This window comes from Agelaius phoeniceus, chromosome 7 (genome assembly GCF_051311805.1).
Source record: "Agelaius phoeniceus isolate bAgePho1 chromosome 7, bAgePho1.hap1, whole genome shotgun sequence".
In the NCBI taxonomy this organism is placed as follows: domain Eukaryota; kingdom Metazoa; phylum Chordata; class Aves; order Passeriformes; family Icteridae; genus Agelaius; species Agelaius phoeniceus.
This window is the reverse complement of record NC_135271.1, coordinates 20,214,178-20,241,529: the sequence shown is the minus strand read 5'-3', so window position 1 is coordinate 20,241,529 and position 27,352 is coordinate 20,214,178. Positions and strand designations below refer to the sequence as shown.

The window sequence follows — 27,352 nt, the reverse complement described above, 5'->3', positions numbered from 1 at the left end:
CACAGAATCAGTAATAAACTAGGAGCAGAATCCGCTTTTCAAAACTTTAATCACTCCCCCTTGTTCTGCATTCCTTTGGAAAGAGAAGCTGATAAAATTTTTGGCCAGAGGACCTGAAAAAAAATTTTAAAAGTATATTTAATCCAGAAAGCTTCAACTTGCAGTATAAAAAAAGTAAGATGTCTGTTCAGAAGGCTGATAACCAGCTGTAGTCCATTTTTCTTATTTTTCGTAGCTCCTTTTCCTGGGATTTAGACAGTTTACATGTCATCTCTCCTAATAATTCCATAGGGCCTGTATCTTCTTGTTCCATTGCTGTGACATCTTCCTCATCTGACTCATCCTCTGCTTTTTCACTTTCCATTTCTACTTCATCAGCAACTTCTTCAGCACTGTAAGATGGTTGAAAACAACCCAATTAATAGGTATTTTCACATACTACAGTAGTACAGGGGAGAAGTATCATGCAAACAACTAAGTAAACAAGATTTTATCTTTTTTTTTTTTTCATTTTAGTCTACCTACTATACTTCTCTTGCCAGCTCAATTTCAAGCCATTTTTTAAATAGCTCTCCTCTAAGTAAACTTAAAATAGTTTTCTTTCTTGAAATATAGTAAGTGCAGAGCAGGCAGGTCAGCATTTTACAAATGTTACAACGTTGCAGTCCTACAAGATCAGAAATGTTGGATGTACTGGTAGATGAGACAGTGTTCAAGAAGGCCACTCTTCTCTTTCAAATCTGAAAAGGGTCACTTGGTCTTAAAAACTGCTGCAATACCTAGAGCGTTACTAGGAAAGAAAAAATTTCCTTGGTTGTTCGGATTTTTTTCTCTAAACATAGAGAGATGTTTAAAGTGGCTGTTCCCTTTTGTGTTTAAGAGTTTTAAGCCTGTGCTGAATTAGAAAGCACAATTCCAACAAATTATATGGAACTGTTATAATTTAAAATGCATTAATCAATAGTATTAATTCAAGTGTCTGTTGTATAAATATTCCAGATCTATAAAGAGTGAACTGCATGGCAAAACAGTAGTGGTCTTCTAAAAATCATCTGTTCTAACACAAACTATTCATCACTCACAAAATGTAAATGGAGAAGCACACAGTAATATCATATTGCCAAGAAAAATAGAAGTATTTAATGCTAATAATATATCCACTGTATAATATATACACTGATAAATTGTAGTAAAACTTCAAGGGCCCAATGCTTACAATTACATGTACCTTTAAATGCACAGCCACAGCAGTCACTGCTGCTCTGCAAGTGCAAATATTTACACAGGTCACTGAACTCCCACATTCTTCAGGACTGAAACTAGATTCGAGTTCCCATGTATTAGATTTCTGCCACTGTTCTGTGGCTGTTTTGTTGTGCTGTGCGGTCAGAGATCTTGCAGCAGTGGCAGCACAAGGTGGCAGAAGCCAGGACACAGAACAGGCGGTAGGGCAGAAGCCAGGGCACATTTCAGGGCTGAGACTGTTCCTGGGTGAGCTCTGGCCCTGTGAACCTTCCACTCACCCATCTGGCAAATCCACACCAACACCTGATTGCAAGGACAGGCCTTCATCCCTGGCCTGGCAGAGTATAATGAAGCACTTTAAAGAACAGATGGCACAAAAATGCAATCACTGAACTGGCTTCAGTGTGAGTGACAAGATATTAATCCTAAAACAAGACCACTGTCATAATCACTGTGCCTGCATTCCTTTGATCCCAAAGGAGAAAGCTGCAATTTTAAGTACCTATCAAACTCCTCTATTAAATTGGCATTAATGCACTGTAAGCCAAACTTAGATGTGCTTATAGTATACCCTTTTATTTTGTAGCTTAATTAGAAATGACATTTGAGTTCTAAACCAATTCTCACGATCAAGCTTCTAACTTACTGGTGTATCTAGAAACTGAAACCAAAAATTACGCAGCAAGTCATAGTAATTTCAAATGAAGTTGAGAATCTAATATTTAACCAAAAATAGCACTAAGAAGCCATTAAATCCCTGGAATAAAGTTAAATTCATAGAGAACATTTGAGTGTAAAAGGCAGTGTTTTGCATATAAGCACATTATGCAAAACCCAGCAAAACCAACAGCAACAAAAGAGCCAATACACTAAACAGCCAGACCATTACCGCACTGAAGTATTCTACTAAATTTCTGAATAGATAAAGAGTGCTGGAAAACTGCTTTTACACTTTGAAGATACAAAAGTTACACAAAGATTCAGATAATTTAATGTAACTTTGATAACTAAGGAGAATTCTTGAACTTGGCTTACCTTTTGTTCTCTTTGGAGATGAGCAATGAGTTAATAAATATAGTGCAGAGGAAGGAAGCAGATGGCAAAACGTGTGCTGGAGTGTGCAAAAGCTGCAAAGATAAAACAAAAGCTTTATGAGAGGCTTTGTTTGTCATGATTTTGCTTGTAATTACTTTTACTGTAATTACTCCTACCTCTTTGACAGCAGGTGAAGCTTGTTCCTGCCTATTATGAACAACTGGTTTTCCAAGGTCTGTATCCTCCTGTGCTTGCTGACGTCTGTGCTTTCCCAGCAGCACACTAAATGGTGTCACAGGAAGACTTTCTTCTACTGCCAGCTTGAAAAAATGTAAGTAGAATTTTAGTGTCACAAATCTAAGGTCTATCTCCTTTTAAGTTACCAAAATTCAGAATAAACCCAAATGAGAAAAGCCTACACTCAAATTTAACTCAACTGAGCTATGTGGCTCTTTGTACTCATTCTCTGCCAGGTGTCTGGAGAGAATCCTGCACAGAGGGTTACAAAACTCTCCAGAATCTGGCCCCAAGAACACTGGATTTTAGTTTGCTGATCTACCTATTAACTTCCAAGTATGGAAGGTGGTGCATGTGCCAGAAAACCAAAGGATGGTTTTTTCTGATTCCACAGAACCAAAAGATCATTTATACTCCAGCATCATCTGCAGAGAGATTCAATTATGCAATGGGAAGCAAAACATGGTACCTTGACTACTGGCATTTTCCTGCATCAATATACATTAATCTGAACACCAAATTATTTCCCCACCCTCCAAAGAAACTGACTGCTTATGCCCACAGTCCCACAGCATTTTATATTAGAAAGATACTAACCTCTACTTTGATCTACTTTATCTCAACAACCAAATCAATCAAATGCTGCTGTTACAGTTTTAACTTCTTCAAAATGAATTAAAAAAAAAAATCCAACTTCCCAGACTACTTCTCCACAGAAATACATACTGGAATGCAGTTCTGGAACGTCTTCTCACAGGTAAGTCACAATTGACTGACAACTGTTCATCCCCATAGTTCAGACCACACTCAAGGTTCCAAGTGTTACAGAAACCAAGATAAGGAAAGAGCTTACTCAAACATTTAGCTTCATTTGTGTAACCTGAAGATTTTAGAAATTTTTTCCCCCCAGGCAAAATGGAGAGTAGCTCACTGATACTTAAAAAAAATTGCAAACAGCAATTCTTGTCAAAAAATAAGCAAATCCAATTACTGCCCCTTCAGCTAAGTGCCTGTGACTCCAGGTAACAATCTGGTGAGCATTTTCATGACAAAAGGGAATTTCAATATGACAGTATAACCACCATCAGAATTTTGAACCGCTCTGCCCATCTCAGTCAGAAGTTCTATGAGAGGTACCTGTTTGCTTGATGGTGTGAGCCTTTCTTCCAGAGATTTTGTGCTAAGTGTCATTAGCTCCTAAAATACAGAAGGATGTAGCAGAGTTGTCATATGTGAAACTGCTTTCTATATTTACACAGCTTGCCTACAGAAGCTTCCAATTGGCCCAAAAGTTTTATCAGTCAAGTGGAAGAGGAAAACCCATCTCTTCATCTTTATTTTGTAAAGAAACTGGAGAGAAGCAAGAATGGACCTAGAGGTTCTATAAGCTTTTTGGGAAAACAAACAAAAAACCCACACCCCCATCCAGAAATTACAGGGAAACTGAATATCACATGGAACATGTGAATAATCAGCAATAATCCATACAGCTTCTAGGTGATTGTTTAAGTTAAACAGCATAGGCAATGTTCCCATGTTATCTAGTGTCTTGTATCAATGAAGCAGCATAAAACTATTCACAGGAATAGTAGAAAACCAGTAAATAATTTTGATCTTAGGCTGTTTTGGCAGTTAAAAGCTTTCAACAAAGCACAGCTTACAATGAAATGAAATCAAAAAAGGAACTCCTATGCTCATAAGCAGAACTCTGAGTTCCTATAAATCCATTTTAAAGAAAACAGTTTTTCCCCAGGAACCACCTACCAATTACTATTCCTTACTTGTGTATCTGTAAGAAAAAATAGCTGGGATTTTCTTAGCCAAAGGTATTTTTCTGAGCTTATCATTTCAGGTTCATCTCTTGGAACGAAGGCAGCAAGCAGGATCTTTTCTTTACAAAGATTTCTCTGGATGTAGACTGGCCATGGCTCACTTGGTTTAAAGACAAACACTGCAAAACCAAAAATATCTTCTTCTTAAATCAGGAAATTCTTATGCTCCTGGCCAGCTGTCAAAGCCCTGCATATCACAGCCAGGAAGGCTGGACAGGATTGCCTCCAAGCACCACTTCACAGGAATTTAACTGGCTAACTTTACTCAGTAATAGAAGGGACTTTTCACAATACTCCAGTCCAGAGAACACACTTGGAAATTAACATTTCTGTAGGAAGAGTTATTTAATTTAATGTCAGAGTATATTTAATTTAATATCAGAGCTCTAAAATGTAGCTGGGTAGTTCTGCATTTACACGAGAGGGTCAAGAACATTTGAGACCCTCACCAGAAAGTGTGGTTGAGATCTATCCTGTACCTGAAACTACCTGCTGGAAGAAAAGGTAACACACTTTATCTGAATGCTGATGTCAGATATGGCTCAGTTTCCACAGATGCAAGCACACACTGAAGTCCCTCTCCAGCTTTTATGGTCTGAATTCTAAGAAAACCTTTTCTAGGAATTGTGCTTCCCCAGTTTTAAATTCTGCTGATTATGACTAGTGAAAGAAGGCTTTGTACTTACAGCTGGACTCTTTGGAGAGCCATGAGACTGCAGCAATGTGTTCAGAAAGAGGATCAGGTTGCAGAACCACGACGTTGAGGTGGGCACTCCACTCCACTGAAAAGCACAGCAAGAGGCAGAGGTGAAAAGGAGCCAAACAAAAGGTCAAACAAACAACACACAAGGCCTTAGCTGCTGCAAGAGGCAGTTCCACCCATTCCCTGGTGAATAAAAACACACTAATGCTTCCAACCCCTACACAAGTGTAAGAAATACTACCTATTACTGGGTTATCATTCACCTAACCCAAGATTTATTCTGCACACACAAAGCACATGCACAGACAGTATCCTACCCTAAGTATGAAAATAATCCCATTTCCACAGGGCATTTTGTAGTGTGTTAAATCTGAAACTGAACTAGAATTATTTCAAGGTTTCACAATAATTTCAAGTAATAAATTACTCCAGCACACATTCAAGCTGATCTTACATGCACAAGTGAGCAGGTTCCAGCAACACAGAAAGCCATAATCAGTGGCACCAATAAGGTACTTGGAACATGTTAGTCTCCCAAAGCAGATGTTCCTACAGAAGTAAAAAGTCAACACAAATTAGTCACCTTCAGAGTTGATCTTTGTTTTTCTATGTAGCAATTACAACTCACAAAAACCACTTAGTTATGATTTAGTTTTGGTATTTAAATCCGAAGTTTGCTTTTTGCATTCACCTCTAGTGGCATGAAACTCCACACACAACTATCAGATAAGTCTGATAATTTAAAGAGTGCATAATTATGTAAGGATTACATTTTTCTACAGCATTCCAATATAAAGGAGGGATTTAAAACTCTAAAATACATTACAAACCCATACATAACTGTAAGTGTTCACACTGGGATTGGAAAATAATTTACTATTTAAAGAAGCCCTACTATTGTTTAGGAACTAGAATGAGAGAGGTAGTTAAAAAAGGGCTGTTAGAACTCCAGTTGAAGAAAGCATGTGATTTGATTTCTCAGTCTCTTGTTTGAGAATAACAGAACAGCCTTAGGACTTCTAATGATAAAGGATTTTAAAAAAAGCTAATAAGGGACAGAATTTCTATATTAAAGCATAGCCCTTTGACATTATGCAAATAATACAGCAATTCATTATATTCCTAGAGTAATTTATTTCTTTTTAATATAACAAACAGTAAAGTTTGTAAGAGGAGGCAGCTGGCCTGGGAAAAGCTTGCCACTGCACCAAACTGGTGGCTCACATGCCTCCCACAGTTTTCCTCCACAGCAGTTTCAGAATAACATTTCTCAATTTCTAATCTTAGAGGACCAACATAAAACAGATTTCATCATACAAAAAAGGCGCTTACAAATATACACACAGCACATGGAAGGGAGAAACCTCTGTATGCTGCCATGATTCTTTGTGCCAAGAGTCTTTAAAATATTGTGACCATACAATGTTGATGTCTTTTATCATGACAGCATACAATGGAGCATTGCTGGGATAGTCTGCCAGGAAAACATGGATTTTTGAACAGAGGTTACAGAAGATCAAGATATGTATTTCATAGTACAGGTAAGGTCATCATGCCTTTATGGTTTATTGATATAATTTCCATTTGCATGCATGCATACACAAATGAAGAACCAACTGTTTGCATTTACACTTCTCCAGGACTTTGATTCACCCCTGGATTAATGGGGGAAAAGAGAAGGGCTATCAACACACTATTTGTGTTCTCCATAATACAGATTTAAGGATGACAGGTACAAGAGACATAAGCAAGTAAGAAGGAACTGCAATGCTCAAAATAACCAACACCTAAAAGCCATTTTAGTATTTTCTATATATGAATTTAAGACTGATAAATTCAATGTTTATGTGTATATGTTATGAACATATACAAGGTCTTGGACTGCTATGAATTGATTCTTTCTTTTCTCAAGAGTTCAAATGAGACACAAAAGAGCAGATGAAAAATGTACCTTATATTTCCAGGGGGATGGCAAAATGTACACTTAAGATCCCAAGTAAGTGAATCCCATACAGTGACAGTTTCTTCAAAGCTAACAGCCAGCAAAGAGCCATCTTCTGAGAAGCAGCAGTTTGTAGCTTGGTAGTTGTGGTAGCTGCCTACAAAGTCACAGCTCCAGCTCACACTCTGGTGTGCTGCATTGAATGAAAAAGCCAGTTAATTCAAGTCCATACATGAAGAAAGAAGAATTCAATTATTACTGCAAAACCAGCTCAAGGCAAGGCAGTTTTCTTTCACAATTTTTGAAGAGTAGAGAGAATCTGCCCTGGTAGATGAGAAACAGCTGGTAAGGTTTTCATTTGTCCTCAGTTTTGCATTTGAACCTTGAGACTGACATGGTACAATATTCATGTTTAGTTTGCCAACTCCATTAACTGTGCTCTCACAGAGGCAGAGGTTAGGTAAAATGATACCCAAGTAGATTCAACACTTATTGTTCTGGAAAAATTGTTCTGTCATAACTCTAGCAAGAACACAGGAGCATTACTCAAAATCTGAACACAGCTTGCATTTGAGTCCAACAAAGCTCATGGTTCATTTACAGAGGATTTGAGGATCATCAAGTGACCCACCAGCATGTTCCTTTTGTTGGTTCACCTGCCACTGCATTCTGTTTGGACACATTTCCCACTGTTGATAGTTACCAGAAAATAAACTGGAGCAAAGTGATGTACTTACCACATTAACATACATTTCCTAGTATAAAATAATTCCTACAGCATGCTTTTGAAATATTTGAGTAGGATGAGGAAAAAAAGGAAAATCACCCTATGCTAAGCTACCCTTTATATAATGGCTACAAGTTGATGATTAAAAGACCTGCCTAAAAAAAAAAAAAAAGCCAGAAACGATTGAGTACTTCCAACTGCATGGCACCACCTAGGGGCCCAGCAAGAGACCTGCTCTTTGCTGAACTAGTATTTTGAACTAGTATTTGCTGCACAGAAACTGCAGCATGTCAAGCCCTTCTACCTAAGCATTCCTACTCTGCCCCACTGGGCAGATACACCACAGCAGCCACCACTAATTGGTACTTTCACATATTCCATGAAACAGAACCCTGTAGTCACTCAAATACAAACACCCTCATGAGGCCAGGCAGCAGATACAAAACTATTTTGTGGAAGGAAAAAAAAAAGTTTCATCCTCAACTGATACTATACTCAAGATCAAAGTATCTGCTCATTAAGTTACGATATGATTTAGCCTCAGAATAATTTATTAAAAAAAGCAAAACCAAACACTCTTTCAGATACCACTGGGGAGATTACTACTAATACAGTAAATGACAAGAGTTTTGTCTTTCTTCTCATGAGCAGCCACAGTTGAGGGATAAAGAGCTTGGAAAGAGAAAGTCTGGAAAAGTCTGCCAAACGGAAACCCTAGTAGCTCAAAAGTACTTTTGAACATGTTCTCACCTGCCCATGAAAAGACAAACAGATTACTAAACTGCAAGTAGTTCAGCAACACCACTGTCACAGCTACTTAGGAACATGAAATGACAAGACAGCCAAGTGGCAGGAAAGTGCCACCTCACTTAAGTGTGCCTGACACTGTAATAACATATAAGTAAAAGGACATTAATATGTTGGAAATCTTGTGTATTTCATGTCCAAAGGCATACAGAACAATCAATAAACATACACAGGTGGTGTGTTTGAAAGAAGTGAACATCAGCATGTCTTCCAAGAGGTTAAATTTGGCGATTAAAAGTATCTCAGAAATACCTAAATACCCATTCTATGATGTTCAAGTACCTAATGGAAAGGAAGGGTGCTCAAAAAATGAACTCTGAAGTGCTGGATATGTCAAATTGCAGATGTGCTATTATTTTACACTAATTCAGCTCAAACACAGTAACACATTTCTGTACCCTGCTCCTTTGAGCAGGAGTCTCAAATGAAAAGCCAACGCAGAGGACTGACAAAAATCCATTTTCTCAGCATGGAAAAATCACTACCACACACAGTTCTTTAACAAATGAACACAGGCTGCCTCCCTTCTGCAGCAGCTTGCCAAGGTCTTTGGTTATATCAGAAACCTCCAGACCAAACTAATACTGTGGAACTATGGCAGAACTCATCACAGGATGCTCAGGAGAACACAATACTTCATGCAGCAGCAGAAGCAGATGAATGCAGGGGACTAGGCAAATGAAAGCAGGGTCTTGATTTCTACAGCATGACTTCAAATGGCATTGTAGGCCCTTTCCAAATCGGGTTATTCTTACAGCTCTATGTTACAAGATGAAGTAAGTTATTTTTTGGCCATGCTTACCTTCTGGATCAGAGTCTCCTACCATCACCCAGACTTTAAACACACAGTCTCTGCCAGTTGTTACCAGTATGAGGGAGTCATCTCCCAGTTCATCCATGTCACGAAAGCACATGTCTGTGATGTGGTTGTCATGGGGTGTGTTTATTCTGGTGTTCAGTGCAAAGCTATAGGAAAAGAAAGCAAAAGCTTGCCATTCTATTTCATTTGGAACCTGGGGAAGAATTCAGTTCAAGCTGATTCTGGAATGGGCAGGGAGAAGAGCAATCAAAGGAATTTCTAATAAAGACAGCTAAATGGTATTGCATTTACAGATCAGGTTTCCCTAGTGGCTTCCATACAGTAGCCCAGCACCAAAAATTATCAGTAGACAAGCATCTCCCAAACACTCAGCCTGAACCCTGGGCAGTCTTTCCAGTACTTAGAAAATCAGTCACGTGGTTGATCTGCGTAGTAGCTTTCTTTGGCCTTGTTTCTTTAAGAAAATAATTTGTAGTCAAAATGTAATTTTTTTAATAGGAAAATTAAGAAAAGGCTATTAACCAGGAAAGGAAAATTAAGGAAAGGCTATTAATGCATATGTTAGCTAAAGACAAAGACCAACAATACAATTATAATCTTCTGAACCTTCTGGAGAAGGACTCTTTAATTAATGATTTAATTTCCCACAGAGGCGGGAAAACTATATGAGCTACAGAACCATTCTGTCAGGTCCATAATTCTTCATACCATGAAAATATGTGAATTTAAGTCCCATGGTTACAACAGTCTTTAATTACTGTAAATAAAATAGATCCAGAGCAATTATTTCCTGTGTGTATTCAGTGCAACTCTGTGCTCTGCTGTAGATGCTGTAGTGTGCACGGTAACTTCCCAGATCTGGGAAAACTCTGCCTTTGCAAGGCAGTATGTGTGCAGGGATTTGTGTGACTGACAGCTGGAAGGCCAGCTGTTACCATTACCTCTGTGTTTCTTCACTGTAGAACCACAGCTTCAGCTGTAGCTCAGGGTCAGCCACTTCCTCACTCTCCTCCACCGTGGCCAGCCAAGAGCCCCGCGCGCTGAACGCCACCTTCACCAGGTCCGACTGCTTCAGGCCCGCCTGGTGGATGTACTGCCGCTGCACGATGTCCAGCTGCAAAGCAAGGCCACAGGGGATTGAAATGCAGGTGCAGCTGGAAGAGATACCACTCATGAAACCACGGAGGAAGGAGGTTCTGCAGGCTCCAGTTAGACCTGACTGGGCCGTGGCATGATGAGGTATGCCAGGGTGTGGGGAAAGCACAATTAGAGCATGTGCATTCCACAGTGATGCAAAGTGTAGGAAAGAATGAAAAATAATTTGAAGGTGTTTTACCTACAAATTTTTGACATTTAACAGGATAGCACATTGTTTTAGAGTACTTTTTTCAGTATCAATATTTAGATTTGCTTAGCACATGAATAGAGATAAACCCAAGAACATGTCAGCCTGGAATCCTGCCTTGTGGGATAGCTGCAAGGTTTTTTTCCCCATTTTCCATATTAAGTCTTCAAATAAATCCTGATGCACAAGTTACTTGACTGAGTAAGTTAAAGTTTTGGTACAAGCCCATCCAACTTACACTGAACAACTGTTGGTCACTCTGGAGGGAATAGAACTGCAAGTGGCCTGGCTCTCCATTCAGGACCAAAGCTTTGGTTCTGGGATCAACCACTAGGCCAGTCTTGACATCCCTGCCTGGAAACAAAATTCAGGTGACAAATGACCAAAGCTGTCAAGTGACACATTCCACCCTCTAAGTGGAAGACAAATTTTACTGCGCTTACTTTTGATGAGCCCTTGAATACTTCTGGAAAACCTTAGGTTGCTGTTGATTATTGTTATTCCTGAAAGAGAAAGCAGACCAAGTCTCACAAAAGGCACACGTCTCATGGTGGGAAAGAATGTAACCATCTGTACTGTAGATGTATCTTTTCCCAGTTTATGACACCAAGGTGGAAAGCCAAGTTACAGCAGTCACCAAGCGAATTCACAGAACTCATCAAAGAGCAAAAGAACAAGAATCTGTTTTTGCAGATCACTAATGAAATTTTATGCAGATCTTAGTTAATTCATCCAAAATCATCCAAATAAAGCTCATACAGATTTGCATTTCCACTGAAGTGATACTAGGATGTGTTTTGGCTTACTGTTGTCTGTGTGCAGGGTGCAGCAGAGAACGCCGTCAGAGGACATGGAGATGCACTCGATGGGAGACCCCAAACGAGGCAGGAAATCCTTCTGGCATGAAGATTCATTGTGCCACTGGACTAGAACAGATTCAACTCCACCACTCAGCAACCTGGTTCCTTTTCCAGCAACAAAATACAGTTAAAAGGTTTTGCTTAAAAAGAAATGAAATCAGCAGCCTGTGTCTTTACAATGACAGATGGACATGAGTTTCTCAAAACTTTTTAAACTGAGAATGAGAAGACATGTTTTTCATTATCTCCTGTTAAATTGCTAGAGAAACTTGGATTAAGTAATAGGAACTTGTGTCTACAGTGAAATTTCAGCAATGCTTTGGGAGTAGTAGATCCCATCACTTTCTGAATCAGCTGAATATTTGTGTTAGGATATGGCTAAATTGTTCTCCTTCTGTGAAAAGTACTCTGCAGTAAGAAATACCTTAAGAAGAATAGTTCAGATGACACAATTCAAACAGAAGTGTATTATTTCTGACAGCAGGTTTGAGCTCAGACAAGACTGACTTGTTTTATTTGGATGCAAGAACTCATCAGTACTATTAATAAAACAGAAGGGGAGGAAGAGTGGAGGTGAGGGAGAAGAGGTGAGAGAAGGGGTTAGATTTCTCCTTCTACAATAAGAGGAAGATATTTGACATTATAAATGCCAATCAAAATGCATATAAAAAATAACTCCTTTAGTTTTTATTTCAGATCCTTCCTGGATACACTTAAAATTCTAGAAATTATCTTGTTAGTAAGTGGACAGACTTGGAGCTTCTACAGATTCTTCCTTGTCTGCTGCAACACTTAAAATTTGAGAAGGTTTTGTTTTTTTGATGGAGATTTTTGGGGTTTTTTGGTAGAGTTTTTTTTATTGCTTTGTTCTGGTTTTTATTTTTCTTTTACTCACCCTCCAAAGAATAAGCCAGATCCATGACAATATCATGATGCCAGTGCAGTGCAGAATATGTGTATGCTTTCTTGTGGTGGAAATTCCTCCTGTGTGGAGAGGAACAAAACAATTCTTTACTCACAACATCAATAACAGAGTAATCCAAAGGAGATATTGAACTGAATCGATTATATCATCCTGTCTTCTAACTTCTAGACTGGTTTATCCTATGCTCAATGATGCAGGAGGAGGGAAGGAACCACACTACAGGTTTTCAGAGGCCTGCTGGTTCACACCTCACATCTTAGATGTACGGAGCAACTGAGCCCTGGAAGCAACCTAACCATGTAGTGTTTCTAATCTAGTGTAGTGTATTCCACTGATGTGCTCTCCTTAGATGTGCCCATAAAGAGTTATTTCAGCTGTTCTTACATTACCTTTTACACATAAGTTTAGATTTAATGAAGCATAACTTAACATAGGCATTTTTTCCACTTGACATATAGACTGTCAGCACTGCAGGTTCATTGCTTATTCTGACTTCTGAAAATGGCAATGCTAAGGACAAATTAGACTGCTTTGCTAAGGTTTGACTTAATTCCTACAGTCAGAGGAGTTCATGGGATGCACAGTTAACCAAACTGCACCTACCAGAGGCGAATCTTTCCATCAGCATGGCCAGTTGCAATGCAATCCTCCTTAGGATGGCACACGACACAACTGAAGCGATTGTCTCCTCCTTTTGTCTTCGCTGTACTTAATGAAAACCTTCAAAAGTTAAGAAAGGAACTTTAATTGTAAGAGTTAGGTTGTTTTTTTCTAAAACAAATCTTCAAAAGGATCAGCTAGTGCACATAAAAAAAATTCTGATTAGAAAAATTAAACATTTTCAAGTTGTTATGGTTACATGCACTCTCAAAAAATAGTGACAGACTTATTTTCCTCTTGATTTCCTTAATTCTTCACCTTCAATCAAGGTGAAAGAGTTTTTGCTTTTGTCTTTCTCTCCCTCTCCTTTTCTCCTGCTTCCCGGGCCCTGTCCAAACTATGTCACTTGTTTCAGGTCAGCATCAACCTAAGTATTTAACTGAAAAAAATACATTCCTGAGCTGCAAAGGTAAGGTACCACTGCCACTGGTCTGCTCACTGTTGACTTCTACAGAAGTTTCTCATACAGTGACTACATCCCCTCCAGCATAAAACCAAATATGAGACCATGTGTGCAACATCATGAGTTAAAAACCATTTAGGATATATCAGACTGAATCAATACCTGACATTTTCGTTCTTATTCTTACCTGTTCAACAATTTCTGTTTAAAAAAATAAACTTGGAGATTCACATCCTTCACTGATACCACATATGAATCCTGTTAAAGTAAAGCCATTTAGGACATATAGATTATGTTTTCACACAAGAAAAGAATTAAGTACATTTCACTACAAAATACTTTACTCTGGAGACAACATATAAGCTGACGTTGAGTAAATATTTTCCCATTTTAAGTGTCAAAGTTTCCCTTTTTTTTTTTGTAATATTAAAAAGAGTATAGTTCTTATACTGATTAATTTACTTCCAGTTTTGTTTCAGTACTGCTGTGCTATAAACAGCATAGAGTTCATCTGAGAGGGAAAAACCTCCAACCAACCAATACCCAGAGAAGAAAAAAACCCAGAGGTGAACATACTTCTCTTCCAAATGCAATTTGCTTTGGTGATGCACCCACACCATCCAGAACCACTGAGAGCTCCTTGCCTTCCAGATCTTGGCCTGCTCCTTTTGTCAGCTTAACTGAGACCAGCTGGAATGTATCTGACCAAAGAAAAAAATCTGCCTGAAACCAACAGTAGTACTGAAGAACAAGGACCAGACAGTGTCAGCGTGTCAGTGCAAGTGTAAGCAGAAGAATCCAAGGGAAGCTGCAGAGTATTTGCTCTTACTCTGAAGTAGCAATATATTACAGTACACAGTAAGGCCAAACTGTATGTATTGCAGACAAAATCCCATTAAAAAATACCCAGGCATGCTGTGAATAGGACAAGCTCGTTTATGGTAATACTGCCTAAGGTGGGAGAATAATCTCCAGAACTCATACCCAACTTCAGTAGTATAACCTGAACCTTGGTGAGCACTGCTCAAAGATGAACTGCATCTATGAGACCACATCCATGCAGTACATGCTTCAAAAGCAAAGACAAGCAGTCTTCTAGACAAATATTGGAATGACAGATGTCACAGAATGAGAACGAAAGAGGTACAAAGTGCAGTACTAGACATCTGTCACATGATTTAAAAAATATTTCACAATGAATATATTAAAGCCCATTCTTGCAGCACACTGCTCACTGCTGGAACAGTAGCACAGACACAGAATGACTGAGATGACATGGATGATGATGTATTTATTGCAGACAAAATCTCATTAAAAAATACCTAGGCATGCTGTGAATAGTACAAGTCTGTTTATGGTATTACTGCCTAAGGTGGGAGAATAATCTCACAGACTGAGAATGACTGAGATGACATGGATGATGCTGCCTGTACTGTACCTCGTTCACCCTTCTTTGGAATGACAACAAACACTGAGTCCTCAGCACTAGCAAGCGCGTACAGTGCCAGAAGTTTGGATCCTACAGTGAAAGTCTGAAGAAAAAAAAAAAAAGAAGGAAAACAACAATTACCATATTTGTGTGTATGTCTTTAAAATAAGGAAATCATGTCTTAAAATGTTCATGTATTAATCAAAATCCTTGATTCTAAAACAAATACACCTTAATTCTATTAAGGACTGATACAAATGTTAAAACAGTACTAATGAAATATGAGACATCAGATTTACTGAAAAACCTCAGGATACCTTATCCCTAACACAAAGCAGAAGGCACAGCCAGAGATGGGTATTTGGCAGAAAATATGAGCAAGAGTAAGCAGGCCACATTTTCAAGCCATTGGACCAATTCCTATGGGTGTATCCCAAACTGCAGAACAATTCCCAGAGCTACCCTGGACTCAAAACTGCAGCAGGTAGCAAAGTCAGTATGTCAGTACATCTCCCATCTTCTTCCCCAAAGGATCTGCATCATTATCATCATCACACATTCTTTTACTGCCATAATTGGATGGGTTTTAGTTTGTGTTCATAGTAGAACAACCCATCTCAGACTGATTCGTGCCCATTTTTGACATGCTCTTAACACAAATAACTCAACATACTTTAATGGGAATGCCATCCATGAAGTCCCACAGTTTAATGGTGCCATCGAGAGAGGAAGAATAGAGCTGAAGGAAAAAAACCAAATAAGTAGTAGCAATATATAAAAACCAGATTCTACATAAAATCACAACCACATAACGGAATAATAAAAAATACAGCACAGAGACCAGCTCTGTGCTGACTTCAAATAAAGTGCAAACACAACACCATTACTCTAGTTCAAAATGTACATTGTCACAAAGAGTGAATGCACAGATACCCACCATGTGAACATCTAATTTTACAAAGCTAATATGCAGATCAGTCCCTCTTGGTAAATAAGTCTGGTTTATATCCAGACACCAAAAAAGCCCAAGCAAACTAGGAGAGGGGAAGGCAGGCTGGGGGCAGAGGGAGCCACTGGGCAAGTTAAAGGGATTTAGTCACATCTGCATCACTACCAGCAGATACAGAAGGGTCAACACCAACCACAGTATTTCTGATCTGCTCACATGCTTCTTTTACTCTTTCATTCAATTTTAACCGGAAATTTTGCTGTGTTTCCGTTTTGTTGTCATTCCATTCAAGAAGTGTAATCCACGTGACATTTCACGTTTGTGTTTGTAAGAAACTGATGTAGCTCTACCCTTCTTGTCAGATTTCAGCGCAACATCAGCTCCACGATGCCCTATCCACTCCCAGCCTCCTCCCAAACCCCAGCCAGCCCCGGCACAGCCCCCGCGGTGGCACACAAGGGTCAGGGGCAGCCCGGACCTCCGCCCGCAAACCTGCATGTGGTTGTGTGGGTTGAGCTGGATGTCGGTCACCAGGTCGGCATGGCCGCACAGCAGCCCCAGGGTCTCCTCGGTGTTCACGCTGTGCACCTTCACGAAGTCCCCCGAGGCGTACAGCAGGTACCTGCGGGGGGGAAACGCCGTTACCCCGGCCCAAGAGGCCCGGGCGCCCCGCGGCAGCCGCAGGCCGCGGGGACACCGGCGGGCAGAGCCCCGCCCGGAGCTCAGGAGCCCCCTCGATCGCGGCAGCCCCGGCCCCCCGTGCCACTTGCTTGGAGTCGGCGGAGAACACGGCCCTGGCGCCGCGCTGGCCGCCGCCGCCGCAGCGCACCACGCGGAGCGCGCCCGGCGACACCATCTTGTCCCGCCGCCACCCGCGCGCCGGCCCCGCCCCGCCCCGCGCCGATTGGCCCCGCCGCCGCCGCGTGCTGCGGGCGGGCTGCACGCGCGCCCCCTCACGGAGACATCGGGGCGGCGCAGAAGGGGAACGGCCCCGAAACCGCCTCATCCATCACACGGAGCGTGGCACCCAGCATCCAGACTCTCCCTAAACACCTCCAGGAGCTGACACCTCCCCGGGCAGCTCCTTCCAAACACTTTCTGTGGAGAAATTCTTCTCAATGTCCCATCCAAACCTCCGCTGTCACAGGTTGAGCCTGTATCCTCCCGCCGGTTACCGGGCAGCAGAGCCCGCCCCTCACCTGGCCACAGCCGCCCACCAGGTGATTTTTACGGGGCGTTCCGCCCTCCATTAGTGCTCCTGCCGACCACCCCTCAAAGCTCCGGTGAGTGAAAGGAGCTGTGGAGCTTGCAGGCATGCTGCCCGTGCCCACTACCAGGGTTTTCATCCAAAACTTCCCCCGGCTGCTCTCCGCGGCCATTCCCAGGATGAAAGGTGGCGGGGGCGCTGGGCAGGGCTGTGCCGGCCCGTGAGGGGCTGTGCCCCGAGCACTCCGGTCCCTCCTGGCCTCAGCGCCTGGCACGGGCTGCCAGGGCACTGCAAGGGACAGTCCTCTGCCTGGGTCTGGAATTGCGCCTGTCTGAGGAGAAAAATGCGCTAACTCCCTTGTTTAAGTGAGCAGAAAGTCTAAACAGAGAAAACCGATGGGTAAGCTTTGCTAAAACCCCCCCTTTGTTCGCCGACTTGGACGAGCTGTGGGTTTGCTGAGTTACTGAGCACATCGTGTTCTCGTATCTGGAGGAAAACCGCTGTCAGGAGCAATGCGAATGTCTGGAGTACAGCGTGATTTATGGTGTCTGCGCCCTTCACTGCTGCTCCGGAATGGCAATTGCAGTTCTTGCACAGCTGTGAAGTTTTGGCGGCTGTTTAGGCCATTGAAGGTATCTCTGGTATGCCTGTAATTGGTTTTTAAACAGTCGCCCTTCACAGACAATAACAGGGACAGGTTATGAGCGGGTAGTTGTGAGCATCCCGCTGTCCCCCTTTTCTTCCCTGCTGGCTGAATCCTTTTTCGCAGGTTAAGTGAGGATTGTGCAGGGGCAGGAGCACACACCGTGCAGTGTTGCGGTCATAGGGAGCTGGGGATGGGTGTGAGAGGGCGCAGTGCACCCAGAAACCTGGCTGCCATTCTCAGATGCCTTGACAATTAAATAGTGCACTCTCTGCTGAGAGCAGAATTTACAAGTGCTGCCTAAATTGCAGTTGGGTGCAACAGCTGTGTTGTGCTCTCATTCTGGTGAATATTTTACAACCAAAGGCAGATGCAGCCTAGTGCTCCTCCTGTATGGGACAGTACATTGTTTCCAGGTCCTTAGCCACAGACTCTGAGTAAAGCCAGAGTCTGTGGCTCAGAGGGGGAAAAAACCGAGGTCTCCAGGAAAAGCCAGTCCCTCTATTCCACATTATTATGTGAATGGGACTCTTTTGTCAGGTCTACACTAAATGTAGTCAAGTTTTGTTAAAAGACAGGAACTTGGCATACTTATCCTTCTCCTTGATAGGGAAGAATTACAAATACCTTGTGCATCTTAATGCATATGTTTTTGTGATGTGTGTTTATTTTTATAATTTTAGGAAATCTGCCCTAAGCTTTGAAGCTGATAAACCATGTAGAGATCAAGACTACCCCCAAACATGTATCCTAGGGCAGGAGCACAGAGTGATAAACCATAAACTCCCAGCATCAGTGTAGAGCACTGTTTCCCCACAGGACAGCCACTGCTTTCAGCACTGGCTTTCTCTGCTTCCAGCAGCACAATTAATTTGGTTTTCCTTCCCTCACTTCAGCAGAAAACCCAGTAATGCAACCACAATTAATGTGATTTCAGTATCAATTTCACTAGTTATTATATACAGGGTTTTTTCAACTGTAGATGCCCTGTGTAATTGTTCCAAGTAATGCTGCCCAAAGTTTTTAGTAGAGCTATTCTAAATATGGAACATTTCTGTGAATTAAATTGGGTCACTCTGGCAGAGTTTAAAAGACTTTTGTATTCAACGTTAAAATGGTTGCCATAAATTTATTAGGAAAAAAATGAATAATAATTGTAAATAATAATATATAATATAGAATTACTAATAAATAGTAAACACACACAGAGTGTGTTTTTTAAAAAAAACCTTTTTTTTAGATGCACTCAGCCTTTTAGTTAATTGTCACAACCTATGTTTTAAGTATGGTTTGATGCACAGGTGTATAAAGAACCAAAACTTGCCTGTACCAGTTTTTGGAAGTTGAGGTAGTAGGAGATACTGAAAGTATCTGATTTGTGGTGTTCAATGGAGAAAGGAGCAAAACTAATCTAACCTGTTATTTGGTTTTATTTGTTTGAAGCGTTGGCCTTGTATGCTTTTTCTAATGTTTTTTTGTTTAAATTTACATCTTCAGTATACAAAATTCATAGGTTTATCTGTCTGCAGAAAGTTGCTTTTGTCTTTCCCAAAGTAGTGACTTGATTCAGTAAGGATTCTAGTGTATTCAGTTGATGCTTAATTCCTTTAGGAGGGATTAATCAATAGAATGATTGAATGGTAGAATCAATTGAATGATAGAAATCAATTCTATTTACTATAGAATGTAATTGTAAATACTACAAGGTGTATTTTTGCAAATTTTTGAACAAACATATTGCAATGAATTGAGCAAATAGTTCATAATTCATAACAAATAGTATTGGCCAAAGATTTATTTGCATTTAGAATTCACTGTGTGATTGTGTAAGTACAGATAAACTAGTTGGAAAGAATGCAGCTGTAGTTCTGAGACATCTAATTTAAATGTTGTAAATAAAAATAGAATAACTTTAAATATGTTACCAACTTAGATGGAAATCCTTCCAGGCCAAGAGGTGAGTTCTTTCTAAACAAGTGTTACTAGTTAGGTTTATGTACTCTGCCTAGTCTGTGAGTTTCTAAACTGTCCCATCACTTGTGAAATCCCATGTAAATAATACAGTGTAAGAGTGATTAAGGGAAAAACCATTGTTGGGACTTCAAGGAAGCAGAATGATTGTCCTTAAGGAAGGGACTGTCCTGAAGAACTACAGTACCACTGCAGTTCATTAAGTCCCTAGTACAACACAGGGTAGATATCTGATTTAAAATGCTAATTACATTTTATATTTGGCTTGGTTTTCAGCAGGTTTCTTACTTTCCTGTACCCTATTTGATCTCAGCCTTGCTCCTTAATGGACTATCCAGCTCTGTATCCCTGTCTGGAGCCTGGGAGCTGTGATCTGCCACTCCCCACATGCTGCTTTCATACAAATGCTGGCTGGCCAGCATGTCAGCACGGGGCGAAGGATCTAGTACATTTCAAAATCTGTTCTGTTTGTAAACTCCAACGCTGGTCTCAAATGGCTTTTTGTCTTCCATTTTGTGCCCTTCTCAGCCAGCTTGAGGCTGCAAAGAGGAGAGGGTTCTGAAATACATGCCTTGAAGCCTTCTGTAAGGAAAACAGGGATAAGAAAGGCTGCTTGTTTAATAATGCCTTTGTATAGGAGGTGATGTGACCGACTCAAATAAATTTTACTAATTTGCCTAAGTAAACAATACAATGTGCTCATATGTTGACTTCAGTTCAGGGGATATATTTATTTGAAGGGAAATCACACTGTTTTCTTCGTGGTAACAAAAAATTCACATCTCCTTTGCTGAAAGAAAAATAAATGTGACAGAGATGAGAACAGTATGGGGTATGGGGCAGGAAGGCGTGGTGGGGTGGGAAGCTCCTGCGGCGGGGCACCTCCATAGTGTTCAAGCTGGCAAAGCAGCTCTGCGGGGAGGGGAGGCTCGCCTTATGGAGAGATGGTGTCCTCATCATAGTAACGAGTCAGAGCCGCCGCGGGCACTAGAGGGTGCTGGAAGAACGACTGCAACAAGAACAGCTCCGTGTTTGAAGCGCAGAAACCCCGACAAGGGGAGCTCGCCAAAGGCGTGGTGCCCCTCCGAGCTCTCTGTTCCGAGCCAGCCTCGCCATAAACAGCACACTGCTGTTCTCCTGGTGGATCCGCTGCTGTCAGAGGGAGGGTGGCACCTGGGAGGGACTCTGCTGTTACTGTTTCCTTAGCAGTGCTCAACAGGTGATGGCAAAACAAGTGTAAACACTGCAATCACTTTTTCAAAGGAGTTTTGTTTTGAAACATCGCTAAATAGAGGGATTGAGCATATGGTGAGAATGAGTAGAGGCAAGCTTGATAAATGGAAATTTGAATCTTGATAAGGATTCTGAAGTGGTCTTTAAAATAATTTCATATATGTTTTGGTGTCTGATAAATTGTAACAGAGTAAATAGTATAGTTTCAGTTTAATTTCAATAGTTGCTTTTGAAAGTACCTTTTTCTTTTGAAGATTATAAGACTGTTTAATACTACAGAATTCTTGATTAAATGTCATCCCATACTAGTTTGATTTTTCAAGTTCTTTAAGTACTTTGGAAATATTGGCCAATAATTACTGAAGTACATTTAGTTTGATGATAGAGCTGTTTGGAATTTTTGTTACTAACATTTTAAGGTGAGGAGATGTCAGGTACCTAGTAAGGAGGTAATGACACAGTGAGAAGCCTTGCAAGTAAATAAAATGGATATTTCATATGAGAATTTGACAACATGAATTCCACTGAAATTTCTTCCCATTTCATGCGTTCCTTTTTTTTTTTTTTTTTTTATGGTAAAAAGGGAATAGGATTTGTCACTGACCATTTTTAGTGGTTAGAATAGAATAAACTGTAGAATGTGACAGCAGAAGCCCATCTTGAGGTGGTGTGAATGTACTTGACCTTTTCTTCATTCATTGGGTTGTGCCTTTCCCTTTGGAAAGGGCATTTTGTGGAGATGTGGTACCACCTGACCTCTATGCTAGCACAACTGTGCTTCTGTATCCAGGTTGTGAACAGTCTCAGAGCCTTGCTATGGGAGCTCTGTATGGTCCTGTGTATGTGCTGTCCCAGATGGTGGTTTGTACCAGCTGTGCATCAAATGCATTTGCTGCATCTGTGTGTGCCTCACACCAAGGCAGTCACTGAAGAGACAGGGTTTCAGCTGGAGAAACAAGTGCCTGCTAGATAAAGTGCCAAGGGTCTTCCAGATTACCCCAACAGACAGAGTGGGGACAGTGTCAATCCACATGCATTTTACAGCATGTTTTCCTCATTGAAAAGCAGAGATGATGTCTTGCACACATCTGTCATGGCAATGCCAGTCAAATCCCATCACTATTAACTGCTTATTAAAACCAGCTAGGTGTAGAGGTGTGATGCTGATTTTGTGTTCTGGTGTATCTCCTCTATTCTGATAAAGAAAAGAAGCTCTGAAATAAATGATAATAAGTATTTCCTAACTAGCTGTGACACACACAGACTTTAAGTTGCTTTATCAATAAGGCAGTGGCTACTGCTGGATACCTTTTCCTTGCCACAAAAATGCAAATGGAGCGACTCATAACAGCTGAAACAGATGCTGAGTATTCAAAAGATAACCTGAGAAGCAAAGCAGAGCCTGCACCTCTCACTTCCTTCTGAACTGAAACTGTTCAGTGCAAAGACTCTGCTATAAAAGGACAGGCATAAACTCTATCTTATTGTTTACACTTGAAGGAAGTGTAAAGATATATTATATCTTATATCTTTACACTTCCTTCATGTGTTTGTTCTTTAGGCTGTGGCTGTTAGTAAGCAAGGATAGAGTTTTAGGGGAGCAGAGCTAAAATGGGTCCCAATCTTTTTTACATCAAGCAGCTGCTGAATCTTTAGTGTTCCACTGTCCCATGTCTTTAAAGATTTTTTTCCCCTTGCCAGTAGCAGGGGAGACAAAGCTTTGTTCAGCTAGGGAAGGTAAGTGCAGCAATAGTTACAAAAAGATTCTAGCTTAAAAGGAGAGGCTCTCAGTCTTTTAAAAGCTTTATGCCTGTAGTCTAACAAATGTTCACAGCCTCTCCTGTGATACAAACCAGCTGTAACCATGCATTACTGTGTGTAAACAGTGTTCTCTTGCTGTAAGTGTTTCCAACAACAAAGCAGGACATACAAGCTTTACTGTTCTCTTCTCAACTTGTGTTAATTCCCTACTACTGATAATCACCCTATTTTCAAAAATCCTGTCCCATTCTTGAAGCCAGCAAGAGGGGGACAGCAGGGGCCAGCACTGGATTGCATGCCAGCTGGGATTGCATGCCCAGTGACAGGCTGAAAGCTGGCCTAGGAGACTGGGGGCTTGGTGCAGCTTTTAGTATCTTTGGGAAAAATCTCGTTGCAAAATCTTTGAACTCATGGAAACAATGTACTTTTGATACATTAGTTCAAAACCACGGCCCTACTTTTCAAGAAGTAATTCATCAAGCAAGCATAGGCTCATCTTTCTTTTCTTGTGTTTCATGAATTAACTCTGAAACATTCCTTACTGGAGGTGGTTATTTTTAATGGTAGTTATCTTCTCTCAGAGAACTCTGAGAGGAGCCTCGAGGGTTCACAGATCAGAGTCAGTGATACTTCAGAACTTGTGGGTGTCCTAAGTAATGTAATATAATAGGTCAAGTAAATATCCACTTTCACTTTTCTGATAGTGCAGCTAGCAGAGTTACTTGTTTTTTTCTTCTCATATGTCTATTTCTTACAAGAAATGTACCCTGATGCCTGGGCACTGATGCCTTGGCATTTGTGGCATCTGTCTGACACAAAGGGACTGATTCTAAAGGGTGAGTGCCCTTTACTATTCACATGTCTCCTCTGAGATAAACAATGCCAACAGAACTCTATAAGTGTGTTCAAACTGACGTAAAATTCATTTCCCAGATGATTTCCAAGCACCAAGTCCAGATGCCTATTGTTAGGGTTTGGATTTTTCTCTTGCAGCAGCTGCAGAGTGGATTTTTTTTTTTTTTTTGACAGTTGTATCAAGTTTCATAGAAGGGAAAACTGTTTTGTTGCCAAATGGTTGTTACCATGATTTCTACTGAAAGAAGGATTTCGGAGGGGAGAGTGAGCCTGAATGTGTCGTTTATTTCAGAGTTTTGTGGTATCTTTTAATGCACAATGTTTTTAGTAGTCTGGGTAAATGCTGCTGCTTTAGCTAACAGGAAAAACCAACACAAGCCATGATGTATTCTGAACTGGGACTTTAACTGTTAGAAACAACAGTCAGTCATCATGGAATAGCTTTGTACTGTAAGGCCTATTGAACTGACAAGCATAAATTAACAGGAGACTATCTCCTAGCTTGCATGCAAGTAACAGGTTGTGTGAAATGTGGTTTAGGCATTATAGCCTCCAAATTCTGTCTTCCCTAACCCACACATGGCTGCTTACTTGTAGTGCTGCATACCTGCTTTTAACAGTTTTAATCCACAGGCACCAATTCTACCTAAGGACCTTCTAAAATCTGTTACATCCTTTACATGCCTTTTCCCAAAGTTTACTGGAACTTGGTAGCTGATGGAGCAAGGATTGCCTTTGGGTTAGGGCTCATGTTGCCTTTAGTAATTGTTGATATAATTCATATTCCTAATATTCTGTAGCTTCAATTAGAGTGGGTTTTTTTTTTCTGTAGGTTTCATCTTCTCCTGGCACAGTGTACTCCAGATCCACACAGTGCACTTGGAGGGGCCTGAGAGAGTGAGAGCTCATAGTTTTGACCTGCAGCTGATTTTGTGGCTGAGAAGGAAGGCATTGCTCCAGTGAACTAATAAGGATGGCACGAGGTTTTAGAAGGCAGCAGCAGCAATGTCTTTGTTGTCTTCAGATGAGGCAGGTCTTATTGAAGGATCCCAGCATAAGCAGTTCCATGAATTTCTGGATTTGTTTCATGCTATCCCTGAAAAGCATTCTTGTAGCAAGAACCTGGGGTTGCTACAGACCATGCTTTTGGTTCATCTGGAGAGAACACTGTTAAACCCTCCTACTTTTAGAAGTCACAGAAGTGATGGAGTTTACCAGGTGTTAGATACAGTTTGTAATTAATTAAAGGCAGGTGAGAAAAAAGGCTCTATGCAATGGGAGCATTTATTTGGGTTACTTTAGTATTGTTCATGAACACTAGATCAGTCTCCTATTCCAAATTATGCTTAAGTATAGTTTTGCTCTCTGTCTGTTGGACATGTCTTTTTATAAATAAGCACCTTAGACTGTATTGTTTTAGGTCACCTTTGTACGTTTATGCCAATTTAAATTCTTTAATATTGTGGTAAAAGTAATCTTAATCTGATTACTCTAGGTGTCCATACTTGTTATTTCTCTGAGAGAGAATCTTACTGAGATACCCGTTCTTCTAAATACTTACCCAAAGTTATTTTGGTTGCAATCATTTGCTTATTTGTCTTGATTCCATTTCTTTTTTCTCTTCATGTAAATGCCTTCTCCTATCTTGACTATGTGTTTAATTTGTGGTTTGCTGTGGGTAAGTTAATACATCCTCAAGCTATTAGGGTTTCTATTGCAGATTTTAGTTTGGTCTTATTACTTCTACTCTCTTTAAAGGTAATTCATACAAATTCTTGTGGTATGCTCTGTGTAGTTTCACTTCTAGATTCACAATTGCCTTCCATTGTCTGTAGTGCTATTCTGCTTGTAAACTGCAGTAAAACTGTTAAATGTGTTTCAGGGTTTTTTTGTAAAGATGAGTGTGTTTACTGTGCTACTTTTCCTGCTTAACATAATATTTTTTTTAATTTTCAAATTGCTTTCTTCAAAATTTCAAATCTTTCACTAGTTTCTTGACCAGTATCAGAGGTAATAAACTGCCACATCCTAGAAATGTCCCCAGCACAGTCCACAGGCTAGTGTATGGTGTGTCCTTCTGTTTTGCTGCCATTATAGGCAGGTGTCTAGGGAGCTAATGCCCTTTAATTTCAGCCAGATCCTGCCACGTGCCCACTCCTGTCAGTCAGATTGATGTACCACACAGATATTTCCCATCTCAGGGATGAATAAATAAGATCGTATTTGACATTTGTGGATAAATATTTGGCCTCCACTCTTCCCTGAAACTTGCAGGTGTCATAATTTAGGAGAACTCACAGTTACTGGCTGTGAAAGGCTGGACAGAGCTCCTGCCAGAGCCATGAAAATCTTCTCTTTTGTCAGCCAGCAGACAGGCGGTTGAGCAATCTGAGACCCTCCCTTCCCACAGAGACTGGATATTGTGTTACTGCAGTGCTGCCAGGCACTCCTGCATGGAGGAGAGAAAGCCATCGGAAATGTTTGGTCTCTTACATGGTGGTACAGGAGGAACTGCAGAATTTGGCTGGCAGGGTAGAGTTTGATAAGCACTGAGTCTCTCTATAGAACAGATTGCTTGTTAGCCAATTGATGACTTCTGTGGAGTCTGTGCTGCTCAGTAATTGTCAGGCCTGAGGAGCAGGACCAAAGGTTATAGTTTGCAGGTTAAATACTCTGTCTTAAAGGATGTTGAAGATTTTGAAATACTCAAAATAATCTAGACTGTCAAAGTAAAATAGCAAAGGTATCAGCTATTTTGGCTCAATTTTCTTCCTCTGTTGAGCAATAAGGTCTGTAGACAAAAAAAATAATTCTGAGAGCCCCACAAGAGAGTGGCTGCCAAATACAACAAAGGTTTCCTGTGCAAATCTAGAGAGCCAGGCTTCAGTCAGCCTTGTGGCAATTGCTGGAATTTGCTTACCTCTGCATTTTGTTTGACTGGGTATCCTTCAGGCCCATGTGGGTAATCAGTTTTAACTTTGTGAATTATGAATTTTCAATTTAGATGGAGAAAAATGCAGATACTGTTAGAGAAAACCATATTAGATGGTTTGAGCGAAATGTGGTTTACTTTTACTCGTGCCATTTATTACTAAGAGCCCACAAGCACAAGAACTCTCATGCTGTTGTATTTATAAACTATTTCCATGGGCAGTGCTGCATGTTCTTCCTGTTTTGTGTTACTTGAAGCCAATTGAATGTTAACTGGTGCAAGGTGATTTCTGGGTATCGCTCTTTCATTATGTTGTAACAAGAAGTGTTTTGTTCCCCTCTAGCAGACCTTCCCAGCTGGCTCTGCTGGGCAGCTATCTGGCACCAGCTGCTGTGTTGTGTCATTTTCCTTGTTGTTCTTTCCTTGTTGTTCTCTTCCTCAGCATGACATGTGCTGATGTTGTAAGAAAGATTTCTCACCTGCTTATCCCCCACATCGTGGGTGTAAGTCTCTTATGGGTTTGTGCAGGAACTGTGGTTGAGATACCAGTGTGTGGAAGAAACTGACATGTAAGACAAAATAGAATGGAATAAATAAGAAAGTTCATCAACAAAAATATTTCTCTCTGCAGCATACTATCTGCTCTTCAGTTGTAAGCTAGGCTATATTTGCTGCCTGGGAAGTCCAAGGGAAATAAATGTTTTATGCTACTTTGTCACACTTTAGATTAAATGGCCTTTCAGTGTAGACCCTCCTTTGACCCAGGACGCCCTGATGTCAAAAACAGAGTCACATGAAACTAACTTGGAATAATCTCGAAACAAAATTACT

At 40.6% G+C, this 27,352-nt stretch overlaps 1 protein-coding gene and 1 long non-coding RNA gene across 3 annotated transcripts; one reads left to right on the top strand and one right to left on the bottom strand.

Moving 5' to 3' along the window:
• Positions 1-30: 30 nt before the first annotated feature.
• On the bottom strand, positions 31-16,806 carry WDR75 (WD repeat domain 75). Its single transcript, XM_054636013.2, has 21 exons — positions 16,690-16,806; positions 16,412-16,541; positions 15,644-15,709; positions 14,980-15,073; positions 14,118-14,242; positions 13,729-13,799; positions 13,082-13,198; positions 12,449-12,537; positions 11,500-11,658; positions 11,137-11,196; positions 10,932-11,047; positions 10,290-10,462; positions 9,331-9,494; positions 7,004-7,187; positions 5,507-5,601; positions 5,036-5,131; positions 4,299-4,468; positions 3,655-3,714; positions 2,457-2,600; positions 2,281-2,372; positions 31-392 (listed from the first exon to the last, which is right to left on the bottom strand). The coding sequence occupies exons 1-21, from the start codon at positions 16,773-16,775 to the stop codon at positions 188-190; spliced, it is 2,496 nt and encodes an 831-aa protein (XP_054491988.2). The 5' UTR covers positions 16,776-16,806; the 3' UTR covers positions 31-187.
• LOC143694494 (uncharacterized) lies at positions 5,093-10,885 on the top strand. Of its 2 annotated transcripts, none has more exons than XR_013182995.1 (3): positions 5,093-5,178; positions 6,500-6,593; positions 10,311-10,885. It is a non-coding gene; the product is annotated as an uncharacterized LOC143694494 (long non-coding RNA). The 2 variants fall into 2 exon arrangements; XR_013182994.1 differs by having other exon boundaries at positions 5,109-5,238.
• Positions 16,807-27,352: the final 10,546 nt, after the last annotated feature.